Genomic DNA, 16763 nt, shown 5'->3' with positions numbered 1-16763 from the left:
TTAAAAAGGCTTGGGGTCCCCCCACCTCCATGCTGTTCTCATCCCAGCAGCTGCTGTGCAGCACGGAGTGCAGCTCCAGTGATCAGCTTGGTTTCAGTCCCACAGAGGCATCTTCAGGGTCAGACAAGCATTGGTGCTCCGACAGCCGCGTGCAGGTGTGGGAGTGCTGCTGGGTGCCATGGAGCGTGGTGCAGAAAGGCCTCAGCTTCTGTCTGCTGCACCTGTCTGCTAAATCTCATTTTAAACACCTGCATACTGATTTCTCAGAAGTAAAAGCACGTTTTTATTCCGTGCCACCTCCTTTTAAGGTACTTTTTTTATGAGGCCAGGTGGAGGGGTGATGGGAGTTTTGTTGAATGTTTTGAGTGGTGGCTCTGGCCTGTGGACTCAGGGTCTTTTACTCTATGCAACTCTGTCACCAATTCTGGGTAGCTGGGAGTAGTGAATTAAGGGGAGAAGGGAACATGTAGTCACACCACAAATAGGACAAGTTGCTGAATGTTGGTGTGCCCCATGAAGTGGGTGGATGTATACCTACCTGTTAGGACTGTGTGTGGAGGGGAAATAATCCACGTTGTCGTTCTCTTACAGCATCAGTCCCTTTAAAACTTCATTTTACTGCACGTGTCATTTTTGCACTTAAGATCTCTGCTTCATAGGACAGTAACTCTTCAAGAATGGATGTCTGTGCTACTGGTTTTTAGAGGACACTTGACTTTTTCCCCATTTTGTATTAGTTGTTGAACTGCGTAACTTAACACTGTGCTGTTGCTAGCAGGTAACCAATGGGAAAAGGTACCAAAATACTCAGGCAAGAGCCATCTTGGTTGGTTTGTTAGTTGTCCAACTGTACATTGAGAAGAATTGCTATTGAAGTATATATCTTGATGAAACCCCAGCTGATTTCTCTGATACTCTTCTATGTGGTAAGCATGTGGTATAGTGAAAGCCTGTTCTTGCACTCAGTTGGGTGTCAGTAGTTGGGTAGGAGAGTATATAGATTCTTAATGTTTGCACAAAGCTTAGTGTTTGTTAAAAGCCTGGTTTTTATTACACTGTTTCATGACTTAACGCTGAAATAAAATTATTTTCTGTGCAAAGTTGTGTTGGTGTGTATGCTGGCTGGCCTTATTTCACACTGTTCCAAAGAACAAAGTTACTCTTAACACAGAAATGAGTTAGATAGGCTGAAACCTTAGTGCTCCTCCAGAGTGATGCTCTTCCTGTACTGTGTATGTTCTGATGTTTTATACCCTAATACACACACAGGTAGCACTGCTTGCTTGCTTAATGAGTACCTTTGCCTTTTCCTGTGTACTGATATCTTCCACCGTCAGCCATTCAAATCCTTCTGTCATCCCTCCATACCCTGGTTTTCTTTTACTAGTAAAAGTGTGCTCAGTTGATATTCTTTCCTTTTTTTGGTGAATGGGGCAAAGAAGAGACAGCGTCCCATACTGTCCCATACATCCCATATTAATCCCATGGTTAAGGATTTTCTTGGTTATCCCTTTGCATTTGTGCTTACTGTGATCGTTTCTTTATCTTACCTGGTTCCAGGAAAGCTGTTTATGTGATGAATTTAGTGTAAGATGTTTGTTTCTATCACTTTCTCCTTTGTTCCTCCGCTGTTTGCTGGTCGTCATGTATGATGTGCTGAGTTGCAGTGTGCATGCTGTGTCCCAGAGCTCTGTGCTCAATGGAAAAATCCAAAAATAGCCTCCAAGTCCTCGTTTCTCCATCTCAATGTAGTTTTCCCAGCATAGTCTTGCATGCCAGAGCTGACAGTTCCTGAAGGTTTGTGCACTGTAGTTGGATGAGGATGATGTCTTTTGGTGGGACTCTGGGCAGCACCCAAGGCAAGGCTCATCTTGGCCTGCCTTTGCTCAGCTCCACATGCTCAGGACCTAGCAGTGACTGCAGATTTCCCTGTGTTCTTAAGGTATGACAAATATTTAAGGGGTATTCTTTAGGGACCGTGTATAAACCTTGTAGTAGCTTACTTTTTCCCTACCCTGTTACACATGTGAACTGCATAACACCCAAATGCTATTTCTGATGTACAGTGTGGGAAAGGGAAGAAACAACTCTTCAAGTTTTCTCTTTCTTTAATAGAGCAATCCCAAAGCAGCATGGAGGGTGAAGGTAATTCACAGCTCCAGCATGGAAGAATCTAGAGCAAAAGTAAACTCTGCTCTGCTATTGATCTAGCATGTTTCTTTGGGCAGCTGACCAAGAATGTGGCTGTTTTCAGCAGCACACATTGAGCCTTAGTGGTTGCTGAGACAATGAAGGCACAGAGGGAACTGAGACCAGCAGCCCTGTGGAGCACTGAGGGCTACCAGGGAGCTCTGAGGTGCAGGGGAAGGTGGGTCACAATCAGATAAGGCAAAAAGGAAACCAAATTTCAGCTGTGAACAACTGCTTTTTATTGTCCAGCTTCTAAAACAAAAGACAATGACGCTCAGTGTGAGACAGTAACCATAAACCTTGTTCTTTGTATTTAATCTATTTGGTCCTTGCTTCAGCTCCTGTGTTCCTGAAATCCATTCCAGTATCTCACAGATATACTGTCCCTATTGTAGTCATGTCCTACAGCCTCATGGAGTTATTAAAAATCAAACAAAAAGTAGAAAGATCTTCCTCTAACATCGTACCTCTGTAGCACCATTCTCCTGTTGGCAGATGGCCTGTAGTTGTAGGGTAATGGTCTTTTTATTACACAGGAAAAAAGAAAAAAAAAATGTGTGCAGCTGCTCTCAAGGGCTGGGAGCATGACTGCAAGGTGAGGTAGCAGGCAAGCTCTATGCTGGGACAGTGGCAGCTCTGTGCCCATGCTGCTCCCCTCAGATGGGGAAGCGTGTGCTTCCCCAGGGCTGGGAAAACAAGATGTTTATGAACTTTGAGGGGATGCAGCTGCCTTTTCCTTTCCACCCAGTGTGATGATGTACTGATAATGACAGCAGGGGCTGAGCTCTGAGCCAGCCTTGCGAGGACTGGAAATGGTGGCTGTGGGGCTTTGGGAGAGCCTTAGCCCTTCTGTGTGGTGTTGGATCCCCAGCATGGGAACAACCTGGTGACAGCAATGTGCCATCTTCCTTGTGTGCCACAGGAGATGGGTACTTCTGGACGCCCTCAGCTATCTGTTAACACATCCTCTACAACTAACATCACTCACACAATACAAGCCAACCACCTTGTTTCACAAACAACAAGCAGGACTGTGATCCTTCAGCAGCCTTGGCTCTGCCCGGCCTCTCCTTTTGGCAGGCAAGAGGCACCTACGTGAAATACCTGGAGGCCCCCCTGCAAGTCCTCTCTTCAGCAGCACCGGTGGCCAAGGACACCTCTTCATCCTCCTCCTCCTCCAGCTGCAGGCTGCCCGAGGACAGCCGCACACGGGCCCTGGGTGCCCGCAGCACTCTGCCATACAGGGAGCAGTAGTCAGCAGCCAGGAGGTCGCAATCGGAGTCGCTGGACTCGGTGCTGCTGCCCACGTAGCGCTCAGCACGCCGCAGCCCTGGCACTGCACGCTGCTGGGCCAGCACGTGCTGCAGCATGCCGGCCTGCCGGCTGCTCAGGGCTGGGCACGGACCCAGGGGCCTGAACTCAGAGCTGTAGGGGAAGCGGATGGCTTTCATGTCCGACTGACTCCAGGAGCGCTTGGGAGGCTGCTCCTGAAGGCTGTAATCGAAGGAGCGAGCCGGCTGCCTTCTCTCCCTGGCTGGGCCCACGCTGGCACCCACAGCCCTGTGCGAGGCTTCGTGCTGCAGTTCCCCCATCCAGGTGCTGCCGGGACCCCAGTTGGCCGTTTTTGTGGCCACGGGGATGCACCCACCGGCCGCTCCCTCTGCCTCCTCGCTGGGCGCAAGGCATGGGGGCGGCGGTGGCCTGTCTACATAGAAGAGGAGCTGGGAGGCCGGGGCGGGTGGCAGCGGAGGGCACGGCACGTCCATGTACACCAGCGGCCTGACGCTGACCTCCCGCATGTTGCCCACTGAGGGGCTTCTGCTGCTCCCAGCAAACTTGTGGTGGGGGTGGAAGGACGTCAAGGGGTTCCTGCTGCTGAAGGGGTCGGTGGGCTCCCACGCCCGCTCCAGCTCCAGCTGGGTGTAAAGCAGGGGGAAGGCGGAGCTGCTTTTGGAGTGGGGCAGGAAGGCTGGGATCACTTCGGGCCTGGAGCGCTCCAGCTCAGCAGCAAACATCATTGCTGTGGCAGATCCGCTGTGGCGGCTGTCCAGCGTGGGCTCGGAGGTGTGCACCCCACTGGTGGTGCGGAAGGAGCCGCAGCTGCCATAGGCCAAGCGCAGCTCCTCCACCTGTGGGATGAGAGGTGGGTGGGAGCCCAGGGGCAAAGCAGGACCAGCGGTAGGATGAAGAGCCAGGTGTTGGCTCTGCATCCAGCTGCTCCCCACTCCCCCCCATAGGGTCATACCTGCTTGGACACATCCGTCAGGAGGTCCGGGGAGGAGCGGCACTGCCTCTCATCATAGTGGGACGCATAGTGCTTCCTGCAAGGCCGAATGCATGGATGGGTGCATGGCTCCCACCTTGGCCCTGCCACCCCATTCCCCCCCCCACCTCCCAGTACCTCTCGAAGGGTAAGCTTTTCATCTTTGCCTTCTTCCCGTGCTCCAGCAGCTGCCTCTGTGTCCTCCCACTACAGCAGTGAGGATGGAAAGGTGTGAGCAGTGCCCTCAGCCCGGCCCTGGGCAGCCTCACACCAAGGTTTTCCCCTGGGCCCTTACCTGTAGCGGAAACTCGAGCCCTTGCTGCACAGAAGGGCTTTGGGCTTTGACTTGGGCTCCTCAGACAGCCGGAAGAAGGCATGGTACTCCACGCATGTCTTCCAGAAAGCCTTGCAGGCATCCCTGCTCGCCATAGTGAACTCCAACGTGTCCTTGCACAGAGTCTGCATGGCAGGGGACAAGCACACGGGGCTCAGGGTGCAGGGCTGTGTTTGGCTGCTTACCCATCCAAGCCCCAGCACAGCACTTACAGCAATGTTTGCATGGAGCTTGATGAGAAAATGCTTCCTCTTGAAGCTCAGTTTGCGAATTTTGGACCAGTTGAACGTGTTAATCTTCGTATTGCCCTGCAAGGAAGGACAGAGCGTTACTGTGGGACAGGACGAGCAGAGAATACAGAAATACAACTGGGCCAGAGCTCAGCTAGCAGGTTCTGCACAAGCTGCTGCTGCAGCTCTCAGTGCTCCTCCCTGGCTCCAGGCAAAGGGCTGCAGGGGTCTGGTGTTCATTTCTGATCTATCAGTTGGTTCCAAGAGTGGGAATTGATGTTCAGGACTGAATGCTGCCTCCTAAAGCTGAAACTGCAGCAGTCCAAGAGAAAACTCACAGTAGTCACAGCAGCACCCCATCTTTTCCAGCCCACGGGGCAGGTGAGTTAATGCAGAATCTGCTCTAGAAAGAAGTGCTCAGCTCACCTCCATGCCCTTAATGCCAGCTTGGACAGACTGCAAGCACACCTCACCTTTCTTATCATTACACATTGATTTGGACACAGCCACACAGTGGGAGCAGATGGAATTGGTGCCACGCTGTACTACAGCACTGATTCTCCTCTTGGCTTCCTGGGAGGGCTCAGGCTGCCATGAGCTCACAGATGCTCCAATCATGCCTGCACACAGGGGGTGTTTACGGCTTTCAATAAATCATGGGGTCTGGCAGCACTAATTGCCAACTGCAGACCCACAGTTAGGATTTTTTCTGTGCTGGCAAGATGTTCCCAGGTTGAAGTTAGTTGGTGTGGGAGGCGAGTGCTGTTTCACACCGGCTGCGAGGAAGTCTGTATTTACTCTGCTGCTACACTGTGATTACAGCATTATGTAATTGCACAGACAGTAGATGGCTATTTTTGCTGGAAGATTACATGGTGAGCGTGCGTGACACAGCCCTGTAACCTTTGGTGCTTACACAGACGTGCATGCAATGACAAAGGCTCTGCATGGGCACGCACTGCAGCGTGCAGCCCGAGCTGGCAAAGCACAGAGGCTGAGCCTGGGGCTGTGCCCAGAGCAGCTCCAAGGTCCCAAGCTGTGTGGGACTGGGAAGGGCTTGGAGCTGGCAGGGGGAGAGGGGAAGATAGGAGGATAGGAGGTGGTGCTCACCCGCAGCACCAGCACCCCCATGTGTGTCACCGCCAGGTTGATCTGCGTTCCCTCGCCGTCGCTGGCAGGGTGTGGGCGAATCCCATACATCTCCAGCTTCCTGGCCACATCCAGCAGCTGGGCATCTGACTCAGCCGGCGTCTTCCCCCTGGAATCCCAAATACATCAGGAAATGGAAGGAATTAATAAAAGGTTTTAGGCTGCAGGTATGTCAGGGTACTGAGAAGCTGTAGCACTGATGGAGAGGCAGAGCAGCCCTCACCTGTGCCGCCGGTGGTAGTGCATGATCTTGTTGTCCAGGTACTCCTGGTTGGGCAGGTACCTGTGCGTGGCCAGGTGCTGCTGGTCTGTCTCCTCGTGGAAGTCACCCAGCTCGGCTGTAGGGGGGACAGAAGGAGGGCAGGGTTGGGGGCACCCTGTGCTGCGTGGCTGAGGCAAAGCCCTGCAGCCCCGCTGCCCTTACACTGTAGCAGGTGGGAGACGAGCAGCGCTGCACTCTTGTCACTGCAGGGCAGCCTCGCCAGTGCCAGGTCCTTCTTGATCTGCAGGGTGAAGAGGTACCTGCAGGAGGGACAGGAACTGCCCTGAGCATGGATATTTCTATGGGACACAGAGCCAGGTGCACCTGTGCCCCTGCCCAAAGGATGGAGGGCTGGAGGGGGGAGCATGGGAGGAGCATGCAGGCCCCCCAAGGAGGATCCATCTGGGGACACCTTGAGCAGTGTGCCCCCACTGCTCATATGGCCATTAGTAGGTTTCAGAGCTAACACTCCTTTATGCTTCGGAGGGCATCTGTGTCTCTCGGGGCTAATGTTCCGCAGAAGCACTGCATTGGTTTTATCCTTAGTTCCTGTTTGCAGTGCTTTCTGTGAAACTTAAGAGCTCGCCCTGTCCATATCAAAAATAAAATGGAGGTTCTTCTTTCAGAACACAGCTTGAGGCAAGAGCCAGACGACTGAGAGCCCAACTGCTCAGACATTTGGCAGCGAGCACATTGCATTGCCATCGAGTGGATTTTGTATAAGAACAGAGCATCGAGAAAAGATACGCATTGGCGCCTTGTTTTGTACAGCACGGGGCTCTGTCAATATTTGGGATTACCACAGCAAACAGACAGGTTGGGTTGGATGATGGTAAGGAAATAAACACATGCGTAGTGACTGCAGAAACAAGGTGACAGGACAGTGAGGGAGCACAGAACAAACACGGTACCTCGTCAGCTCCTCTCGCAGGTGTCCGGGGTCCACTGGGAAAAATTTCACCATAAATTTGAAAAGAACCTCCTTAGGATCTTAAAACACAACACCTTCATAAGTTTTCTTTCACGTGGCTCTGGAGAACATTCACAACTCTCTTCACACACACCTCTCCTTATGTTACTCTGCCCCTTACAGGTCTGGAGCAGAAGCTCTGAGCGCTAGGGCCACCATCCTGCCCAGACCCCACCACCATGGATGGAAATAAACAAGGAGGTGAACTCCTCAATAGCATTACAGAAAACATGACCCCAAATCACTTGAAATTGTTAAGGGTCAGGAAGGGGATTTCTGCACCAGGAAGGGGTTCCTGCGGGAGCAATGCTCTGGGTGTTGCCCTGGAGTGGTGCAGCTGCCATTGGGGCTGCATGTTAAACCCTCAGCAAAATCCATGGGGTTTCCCTGGCCCTTTGAGCCCTTGGGATGCACCAGCTTCAGGGGATTCCAACTGGGCAGAGTTGTTCTGTGAGACAAGCAAGAGCAAGCCAAACCCAAGGCAAAGCATTTGGAGGTATGAAGCCAACTCTGTGGGCACCAAGAGAGCCACTGCAGGACAGCTCCAGGACTCCCGATAGAAGCACAGGGTCATGCATGGCCCTGTGCTTTTGACCACCTCCTAACCAACGTGTATTTGTAGCAAATATTTGGTTCATTGCAGGGGCAGGAACAGGCTGAAGGAGGGGCTGTGTTAGCACTGCTCATGCATTCAGGTCAGGCTGTGCAGCATCACCATGCAGCAGTGGGGCCTTGGGTATGGGAGGGAGCGGGGTCACCGCGTGCTGAATGCCTTACGGCTGGGCACCTGGGCTGCAAAGAGCTGCAGATGGGAAAGGAGGGCATTCAGAAAACGATCCCCACTGCTCTGCCAGCACAGCAGTGCACACACACAGCTACCCCAGCTGTTGGGATATGAACAGCTCAAGCCTAAAACATGCAGCTAGCACTTTGCAGAAACATTCCTGCAAGGGTTCATGTGTCTTTGCAAACAACCCTGCCCAGCCTCAACCCATTAAGGGAGGGCAGGTAAACGCCAGAAGGCAGAGCTCCCATCCCCAAGCACAAAGGACAGCAGAGTGCAGTGCTGTCTGGCTCCACAATGATTGAGAAGAACCTAATTCTGGCAATACTTACTTTTAATCTGCTTTGTTATGGGCTTTAGAGGCTCCAACCAGACCTGAAACAAGACAACAAAGAGTTAAGTCAGCAAACAGCACGAGGCCAGCAGAAATGAAAGCAGCAGCACCATGGTGGGATGCCATAAAGGAGCGTTGGCCATTGTGGGGCTATCATGCACTGCCACAGGTGGCTATGGGTAAACCCCATGAGCAAGCTGTGGTTGTCCCCAGGGCTTTGTCAGCCTGGCTCTGACCTGCAGCTCCCATTTTCAAGGTGTTCCCATCTCCATTTTCCACCCAGTGTCCCGATGCAGGACGCTGCTGCCACGCTGTGGGCACAGCACACACACTCACGTGGTTCCCAGCCTGGGTGCAGAACTCCAGCCCGAAGTATTCCTTCTCCACCAGGTTGAGGTGGCTGCAGGTGAGGTTGAACAGCCCCTTCCCGCAGGACTTTTGCTGGTGAGCAAATACATGGAGAAGCAACAGGTTAGCAGTGCTGACAGCATGGGGGAGGGGGATTCAGGGAGGTTGGGAAGTTGTTCATCCCCTTCCCTTCCGCTGAGGTGGGCTGTGGGTTGCTTTGTTACTGTGCCACAGCAAAACCTTACTCAGTAAATGTCTTTGTTAGATGGGATGGGACGATTGCAGCTTTATGCCACTTAGCTTGGCTCGTGGAGATCAGATTTCTCCCCATCACTTCTCACCTTTCTTTAGGAGCTTGATAAACCGGGAGAGATCTCTCAGTCTCGGGACACCCGTTGCAGTCACCGCTGTTGGGATTGGAGCTGCAGACAGACACTACCTGGCTGCCCCACAGCTAGGCACGATAAGCTGCAATTAGTGGTAATTAACAACACCAGAGCCTGCAGAGATCCTGCACCCTGGGTCAGCAAAGTGCTAATGAAGTAGCACCATGCTGTGACACGGGAGGCCAGAAAGCACCAAAACTAAACAGGGCAGAGAGAAAAACCAGCAAAAACTCAATTCCTAAGTTACTAACTTGGGCAGAGACACCAGGAACACAGACAGGTCGGCACAGGGGAAGCTCAGGGTTCGGGGGGGTGCTGTGGGTGGCTCAGGGCTCGGTAATGAGCACCTGTCACAGCCGCTGCCAGCTCTGCACTGTCAGCCTGCTGCACAGTGATAGCCTAATAACAGCATTTGCTCTGCAGCACACCCGGTTCTCCTTGAAATTACAAGATCGCAAGGCTAATTAAAAACAATTATAATGGTTGATTTCTAAGCTAGAATTTTCCAGCATGAAAGGCTTTGGCCTTTGTCAGGCGTGCGGGGAAGGCGGGCACGTCCCAGCCGGTTGCTCCCCACCCGTGTGTGGGCAGCGAGCTGCTGGCTGGGCTGCATGCATTGCACACAGCTGCTGCACAGGGCTGGGCTGCAGCCCACGTCCCCTAAATGTGCCCTCGGTGCTGCCTGTGGGGCTGCTGCAGGGCACAACGGTGGGGATGGTGGGAAGGAGAGGCTGTGGTCGCTCTCCTTCGCAGTGTTGCAAGCAGCAGAGCAGCCCTGTGCCCACCCAGAGCCAGGCACCCACTCACTGATACCTTCCCCTGCCCCGGAGCGCTGTGTTACGCTGATTTGTAACCAGGCCCTGCCATGTTTTTTCTCTGCTGTCCTTCTCCTCCCATTATACTGAAGTGCTCTCCATTAAAAAAAGCTTTCCAAACTCGGGAAGGGCTTAGGATGAGTGTCTCCAAATGCGTGCTCAAGACTTAGCCCAAAGCGGTCTCTTTCTAATGGAGAAGTCTCTAATCCAGTTCTCATTCATCTGAACCACACAGCATGAAACACACAAAGTGCCCCAAAGGGATTTCCAGGACCCTACCACGCTAAAAAAGGAAATGGCTTCGAGTCCCTCTAATGGAACCTATTTGTTGCACTATAGTGAGCAGAGGCACAGGACTGTTTTGAGCAAAGAAGAGAGCAGAGATGGATAACATGCAGCAATATTGTAACAGCAGCATCTTTCCAATGGTCTCTCACAGTGCCGTGATCTAATCAATACGAATCCCTGGCAAACATCTGTAAGTGACCACTCTCATTTTTAAGAAAAACTCAGGTCTAAAATGCATCAAAGAAACCAAATCAGACGACCTCCATGTCATCCCAAATGATGGAATTACTTTGCAACCCTCTTTGTGCAGAATCGCTGTCACAAAGCAACCGAACAGCGCATCGAGACTGAGCAGTGGTCTATAAAGGGAACACAAGAGCCTAAGAACTGCAACAGAACATTAAGAAATGAATTTCATATTAAACACAGCAGTCCCATAATGGATGCAGGTAAAGGTTAGAACAGATTCACTTGGATTATCTCATTCAATCAGCTGCTGTGATTAACAAAGCCCAACCAACAGCTCAGTCCCACTTCCAGCACACAGACAGGGCATCGATCACCTTCAGTTTCAGTCATCCATGTACACACACACCCCAATCCAACACCTCTGAGATCAATGTGTGACATATAAAAAGTATTCCAGCAGTGGATATTCAGAGCTGATACTCATTACCTGTGAATTATCAGTGACAGCGTGCCTTGGGACACTGCCATGTAAAAACAAGATACAGTCAGCTTGTTCCTTAGCTATTCCCAAAACCACATGCTTGTCTTTTTCATCCCGATGCCTAAGGAGAGATGCACACAGACGTTTCTCACCACAGGTTGTGTGGTTCAAGCTGCAATTTTCATGCTGTTCTCAGACTTATTTTTGCTTGCTGGATGCTAACACAGCAGCCAGAGAAACAAGAGCACCCCACCCCCGCCCAGAGCATCACCTCACCTTCCCCAGTATCCAAAGGATAACACCAGAGAAGCAAAAGCCATTCCTCTTTCTCTATAAGACTCTATAAGACACACTTACGTCCACTACAAAGATCTTCTGGGAGTCATCCAGGAACTGGACCTTCAGATGCAGCATCCTGGAGCCAGGCGGGCGCAGAGCCCTATTGCTGCGAGCGGCGTGCAGGGCAGAGAGCCCCCTCTGCTCGCTCACACTGCATCCTCCCCACAGCTGGGTGCAGGGCTGCACGCACAGATGGGCAGGGGAGGCTGCAGCAAGGGCACGGAATGCCTGAGAGAGGGCTGAACGGCATCGCTGTGCTGGAGGATTCTTCCCCCTGTGAACTGTGCGTCTCTTGCTATGGGAGAAGGCTGAGCACCGACGCTGCGTGCTGATGGGGCTGGCACAGAGGCCAGTAACACAGAGTTTTACAGATACTGGTGAGAAATGGGAAGGCGAAGCGAGGGCAGGAATCACACAGCTGGGTCAGGAGAAAGGGTTCTGCTGCAAAAGTGGCTGAGCAGCACTGTGCTTTGCTCTGCCTCACTGCAAGCAACCAGCCGGCCAGCAGCACTGGGGGAGCTCACCTGAGCCCCCAAAATGCTTCGTGCTGAACCAAACCCTGTGGAGCCCTTCTTGGGGATGCAGAGCAGAGCTTGGGCCTTATCCCAATACCATCTGAAAGCTCTGAGTTGTGTCCCAGGCACATAAGCCATGACCCTATAACTGCAGGACAGAGAAATACTGGGACAGGAGGTCCAGGCAAACCCCCTCCTGCTGCTGTGCTGACTCCGTGTGCGAGCACAGCCACCTCCTGCCAGCAAGGACCTTCCCAGCTCCAGGGAAGGATTCCTGGACTGCCAGTTCCTGGATTGCTGCTGGTGGCAGCTGGGGACCCATGCGGGCAGGGGAAGAAAGAGGAAGCAAAAGGAAAGGCTTTTCTCCAGGCTAACTCAGCAGGCAGCTGCCAGTGAGTGCTGTTATACACAAACACCTCATCAATTTGTTGTTGGGAGAAGAGTACAGTCGTCTGACAGGGCTGAAAAGCACCAACAACTGGCCCTGACTAAGAGAAGCTCCTTAACTCTTTAACAAAGACAATTCTTTCTCACTGATGCCACAAGTCATTTTGGTTTGAGCACATCTCAATCGACTCAGCCAAAAGATCTGCCCTTCCTGAAACTTCTGACCCAGAACCACCCTATGGATTGAGCACAGTAATGATGTGTTTGCATTTCCATCAAACTTCGCTAGCTCAGCAACAGCAAAATAGTTTGATGTTACTCTCAGAAGTCATTGCCAGGAAATAGAAGTGGTCGCATTGTTAATTCTGTGCTTTAGGTGCAGGATCATCAGCTATGAGCCACCTGTGCTTTGCCACCAGAAGGTGACACTGCAGCAACACTTCTCGCTCCAGTTTGCCCCACTTCTCCCCAGAAGGTGCCGTGCTGAGCGTAAGGGAGCGCTGAGCAGCGTCACCCCGGGCGGTGCCAGCACAGCGATGACACCGTGACACAATGACAGTCACCTGGAGGAGCGACAACCCCTGATCTCCCACAAAAAGTCTCCCAGTGTCACAGTGCAACCCCAGATGGCTGATAGAGAAATTAACTGCAAACACAAAACTTCCTGGGAACACTTCGTAAGACGCGCTGCGACCACGCTGAAATACCAGCGTCTCTCCGTTTATCTTTTGTTCTCTATCCCTACAGAGCTGTGCTCGCAGCCAGGCTCCCTCTCGCGGCTGTGGCTGACAACAAGATGCTGCAGGTAGCAATAAGGCTTAAATCAAAATCGATGGCGTTAGAATGGACCTTAAAGGCCATCTGGTCCAACTCCCTGCACTGAGCAGGGGCATCCGGAGCTCCACCAGGTGCTCAGAGCCCCATTCCCAAACTTGGTGCCTGCAAGGCTGAACACTCGAGCACAGCAGTACCACCACCCACCGTGCACTGAAGCACTGCCAGCTCTTTGTTGGTTTTTTCCCTCCAGATTTCACGTGTCACAGAAGAAGGATGGTTGGACTGGATGATCTTGCAGGTCCTTTCCGACCTCGCGATTCTATGATTCTATATCTATCTAGTACTATCAGGAAGCAAAGCAGAATTTGCTTTAAGCAAATGCAGATGGTATATAAGAATCCTAAATAGCCCTACTCAGCTGTTATTCAGAATACGTCAGTATCTCATTTTTAATAGGACAGTTGTGCTCGGTGAGGTTTAATTTTGATAGACCACTTCCAAGACACAAGAAAGCGATTTATACAGAAAAAGCAAAGCCTCTCAAGCCAGAGGAACACAGATGCTTCTATAGACTCAGGCACTGTTACTCAGGCATTATTTGGCATTCAGTCGTTTCTACAGGGGGATGCAGCTCCCTACATCTTTTGTAGCAGCAGAAAAACCCCAGGACTTGGCTTGGCTGTCCTCAGTTTGCACCAAGCCCAAACTCTTCCAGGCCCAGCCAACACAGCCCCACCCCAACAAGGCAAAGCAGCACAGGTTCACCTGCAGTCAGTACTGCTGTGAGGTCACGGTGCCCAGGCTCTGTCCTCCTCAGTGCTGTCAGATGAAGCCATCAACCCCTTCTGTACGGCTCTCTGAGTCACGTGCAGAGCTTCCCACCTTATGCTCCAAGGCAGAAAGCATCAGATGCCAGCTAGGAACTCATATTGGTTTCACCATGCAGGTGCTACACTGCAGAAACCTGAATGACAGCTGGGCAGCTTTCTGCTCACATAGCTCTGGCAATAGAGTTACGAGATCGTAAGCAGCAGCAACTGCTCAGCGGGAATTAAAGGCCAGGATGGTGGAAGCCTCTGCTGAGCATCGTCAAGAATGATCCTATGGCCAAAGGCTGATGCTGAGGAAGCTGTCAAATTGACTCTCCAACAGTTGAAGAAGAAAATGAGTGCTAGAAGAAAATATGGACTTCTAAGGAACTATACTGCTTACTTTCATGACAGATGTGGTTTCCCTCTTGGCTTGAGACAACCATCTCTAGTTGAGTAAGCCTTGATTACATCTAGGCAAAGAAACACACGTGTTGTTAAGGAGCCTCCAGGCTAAGGGATCAGACCCACCTCCACCACACAGACATCGACCTTGCGTCTTGGTAATGTTTTCACCCCTGGTAGCCTCTCATCTACAGCTCCCTTCCTTTGAAGACCTCCACCAGCTTTATCAAGACCCACCAAATTCCAAGCATACAGCTCAATTCAGAGCTGCAGTTGAGTGGAAGTCATTCTTTACAGCAGGAAGGAGAAGACAGCAGAGCAGCATCCACCCGAAGCTGGGAGCTTGCTGTTTTTGTAGCGATCCAAAGCAACCTCTATCCCACGGTTCCTCTTCCAGGGCCTTCCAGCAGAGCGTGCTAGCTGCAAGGCAGACACGATTTAAAGAACAGGAAACATTCACACACCATGACTGGCAAAAGGTTCCAATGGGACGTTCATAAAACCTTTCTAAGTTTGTCTTTTTGGCTTCATAAAAACAATTCAGTGTTCTGATGGGTGAGAAACAGCTGACGAAGTTAAAACACTTGTTTGGAGAGGTAACTAACAGACATTTCCCCAAAAGGAGCCACTCAAAGCCAGACTGCAATATGCTTCCAAACAGCCTGACCACAGGGAAAAGCCCTGAAGCTAAAATCTTTATTCAAACCTATTTTAAGGCTACATTTGCATTTCTGAGCTTAAGCTCAGTGCATTTGGCTTGTCTGTGCTAATTCCATCCAATGGGAACCAGTGCCAGGATCAGTGCCAGGATCAGTATGGTGACTGGGGTCGTAGGGACACAGGGCCTCAGGGGACTTGGAGAGACCCTGCACAGCAACCCAGCACAGCCAGGCAGGGCTGGGCACACCACACATGCTCCTTCATCCAGCCAATGCTCATCCACTGTTACCTTCAAAAATGCCCCATCACCTCCAAACGCACATCACCAGCACTTCAGCCTTCCTGACAGCTTTCTCTCACTTCCAACAGTTTCACCCAAAATTCAGTTTATTGCTTCTTGCTTTTCCGCAGTGACCACAGCCATTGCTAATTTGCATTTAAGAATAAGTGTCTGAGGTCTCTTACAGTGGCAGGATGAATCCCAGGCTGACAACGATCCTGTCTGGCAGTTCCCAAAAGGACAGGTAGCCCTTAAGGAAGGTCACAACACCAAGGAGCACAGGCGTATCACAAACCAAACATTAAAAGCACACACGTCCCTTCAGTGAGGATTAGTTCAGATTCCTGCATCACAAGAAACCCTCCCCCACCAATTATTGCAGATAGGTCCAGATTTTTGCAGAGCTCGAAGAGAACCACAGCTTTGAGAGAGGACCAGAGGCAAATTTCAAGCGTTGATTCCACACTAAATGTACACGTCCCGAGAAGAGCAATGCACTCTCTACAATCCCGTAATTAAACTGCATCATCGCTGCCAGCAAAGCTATTATCAGCTCAAGGCTGCCCTCAACAGAGCCAACAAATAACTACAGCGGGATTTAACCACGGCGCTGCTGTTGCTGATACGCAGCTGAAAGTTCACCTCCTCTGCTCCTTGCAGCTCTACGGACCGGGCAGAGCCAAAAACGGCTACTTGTAAAATAAAAGCCAATGATTTCACTTTCGCACCACGTGGAGCACAGAGGGGCAACCCTGTCTGCCCACGGCCTCCTCAGCTGCCACCCCAACGCACGGCCGAAATGCCCACCTCTGCACCGCAGGGCTGCTGACTGGCCAGCAGGGAGAACTCAAACCGATGAAAGCGCATTGTTTTAGAAGCCGTATCTCATTTTAATGAAGACCAGACACTCGCACCTCGCTCACAGCTGTAATTACAGCAGAGCTGACGGCAGATAACAGCTCACACCCGCCAGGAGGTGCGGCGGCAGCATCGCACCCCACCCACGCCGCTATCTGCGGCACTTCCTCCCTTCACACGGAGCTGCAAGGCCAGCTCTGCCCTCGTTAGCAATTCATTGACGTGTCACAGGGCTGTGCAGGACGGGGAAGAATTGTCCTCCAGGTTTGGGTGAGTGCCGTTCAGGCACAGCGGGGGTCAAACCTGTGCGAGAAGCAGGCTGGGGAGCTTCCTGCACGGCGCTTTGGTAGCAGGAACTGTGAAAACCAAGGCGAAGCTGCCTGGGAAGCCGCACCTGCGTGCACTCTAACCCAGCTCACAGCAGCACAAAGCTGTCACGCCTATTTTGCCAAAGACACTTTGTGCAGCAGCAGCTGAGCTGAATCTCAGCACCAAGACCTTAGAGATAGAACGGCCCTGCACACAAATCTTACCTGGTTCCTTAAAGCCCCCAACCCTGACGACTGCACGAACTGGAGGTGAGGGCACCGGGACCTCCTGACTGCACTCACACACAGCTCCAGGTCTGAGCAGGAACACAGCAGCTCAGTGCCACACAGAGCAGGAACATTACTGTTCAATGACTGTTTTTTAACTGCAAGAGAAATCAG

The 16763-nt window shown here is 51.7% G+C and overlaps 1 protein-coding gene across 7 annotated transcripts; it reads right to left on the bottom strand.

The window, feature by feature from the left end:
* Positions 1-2405: 2405 nt before the first annotated feature.
* On the bottom strand, positions 2406-16694 carry FRMD7 (FERM domain containing 7). 7 transcript variants are annotated; one of them, XM_052673105.1, is made up of 12 exons: positions 9206-16580; positions 8853-8957; positions 8515-8557; positions 7340-7418; positions 6591-6688; positions 6390-6504; positions 6128-6275; positions 5000-5095; positions 4749-4912; positions 4592-4660; positions 4436-4511; positions 2406-4319 (listed from the first exon to the last, which is right to left on the bottom strand). In XM_052673105.1, the coding sequence occupies exons 4-12, from the start codon at positions 7390-7392 to the stop codon at positions 3282-3284; spliced, it is 1857 nt and encodes a 618-aa protein (XP_052529065.1). In that variant the 5' UTR covers positions 7393-7418; positions 8515-8557; positions 8853-8957; positions 9206-16580; the 3' UTR covers positions 2406-3281. The 7 variants fall into 7 exon arrangements, with proteins under 7 accessions (XP_052529065.1, XP_052529066.1, XP_052529067.1 ...); XM_052673106.1 differs by having other exon boundaries at positions 7340-7373; XM_052673107.1 differs by having other exon boundaries at positions 16003-16580.
* Between the last annotated feature and the right edge of the window lie 69 nt (positions 16695-16763).

This window comes from Tympanuchus pallidicinctus, unplaced genomic scaffold (assembly GCF_026119805.1).
Source record: "Tympanuchus pallidicinctus isolate F22 unplaced genomic scaffold, pur_lepc_1.0 scaffold13, whole genome shotgun sequence".
Classification (NCBI taxonomy): domain Eukaryota; kingdom Metazoa; phylum Chordata; class Aves; order Galliformes; family Phasianidae; genus Tympanuchus; species Tympanuchus pallidicinctus.
The sequence above is the reverse complement of the archived record's forward strand: the minus strand, read 5'-3'. Positions and strand labels throughout refer to the sequence as shown.

Excerpts from the sequence above, each read along its gene's own strand:
- FRMD7 (XM_052673107.1), bottom strand. The coding sequence starts at position 16,062 with ATGCGCTTTCATCGGTTTGAGTTCTCCCTGCTGGCCAGTCAGCAGCCC. Across the intron at positions 6,276-6,389 it reads CACTACCACCGGCGGCACAG|GGGGAAGACGCCGGCTGAGT; the intron begins GTGAGGGCTGCT and ends TTGGGATTCCAG. Across the intron at positions 4,661-4,748 it reads GGCTCGAGTTTCCGCTACAG|TGGGAGGACACAGAGGCAGC; the intron begins GTAAGGGCCCAG and ends TCACTGCTGTAG.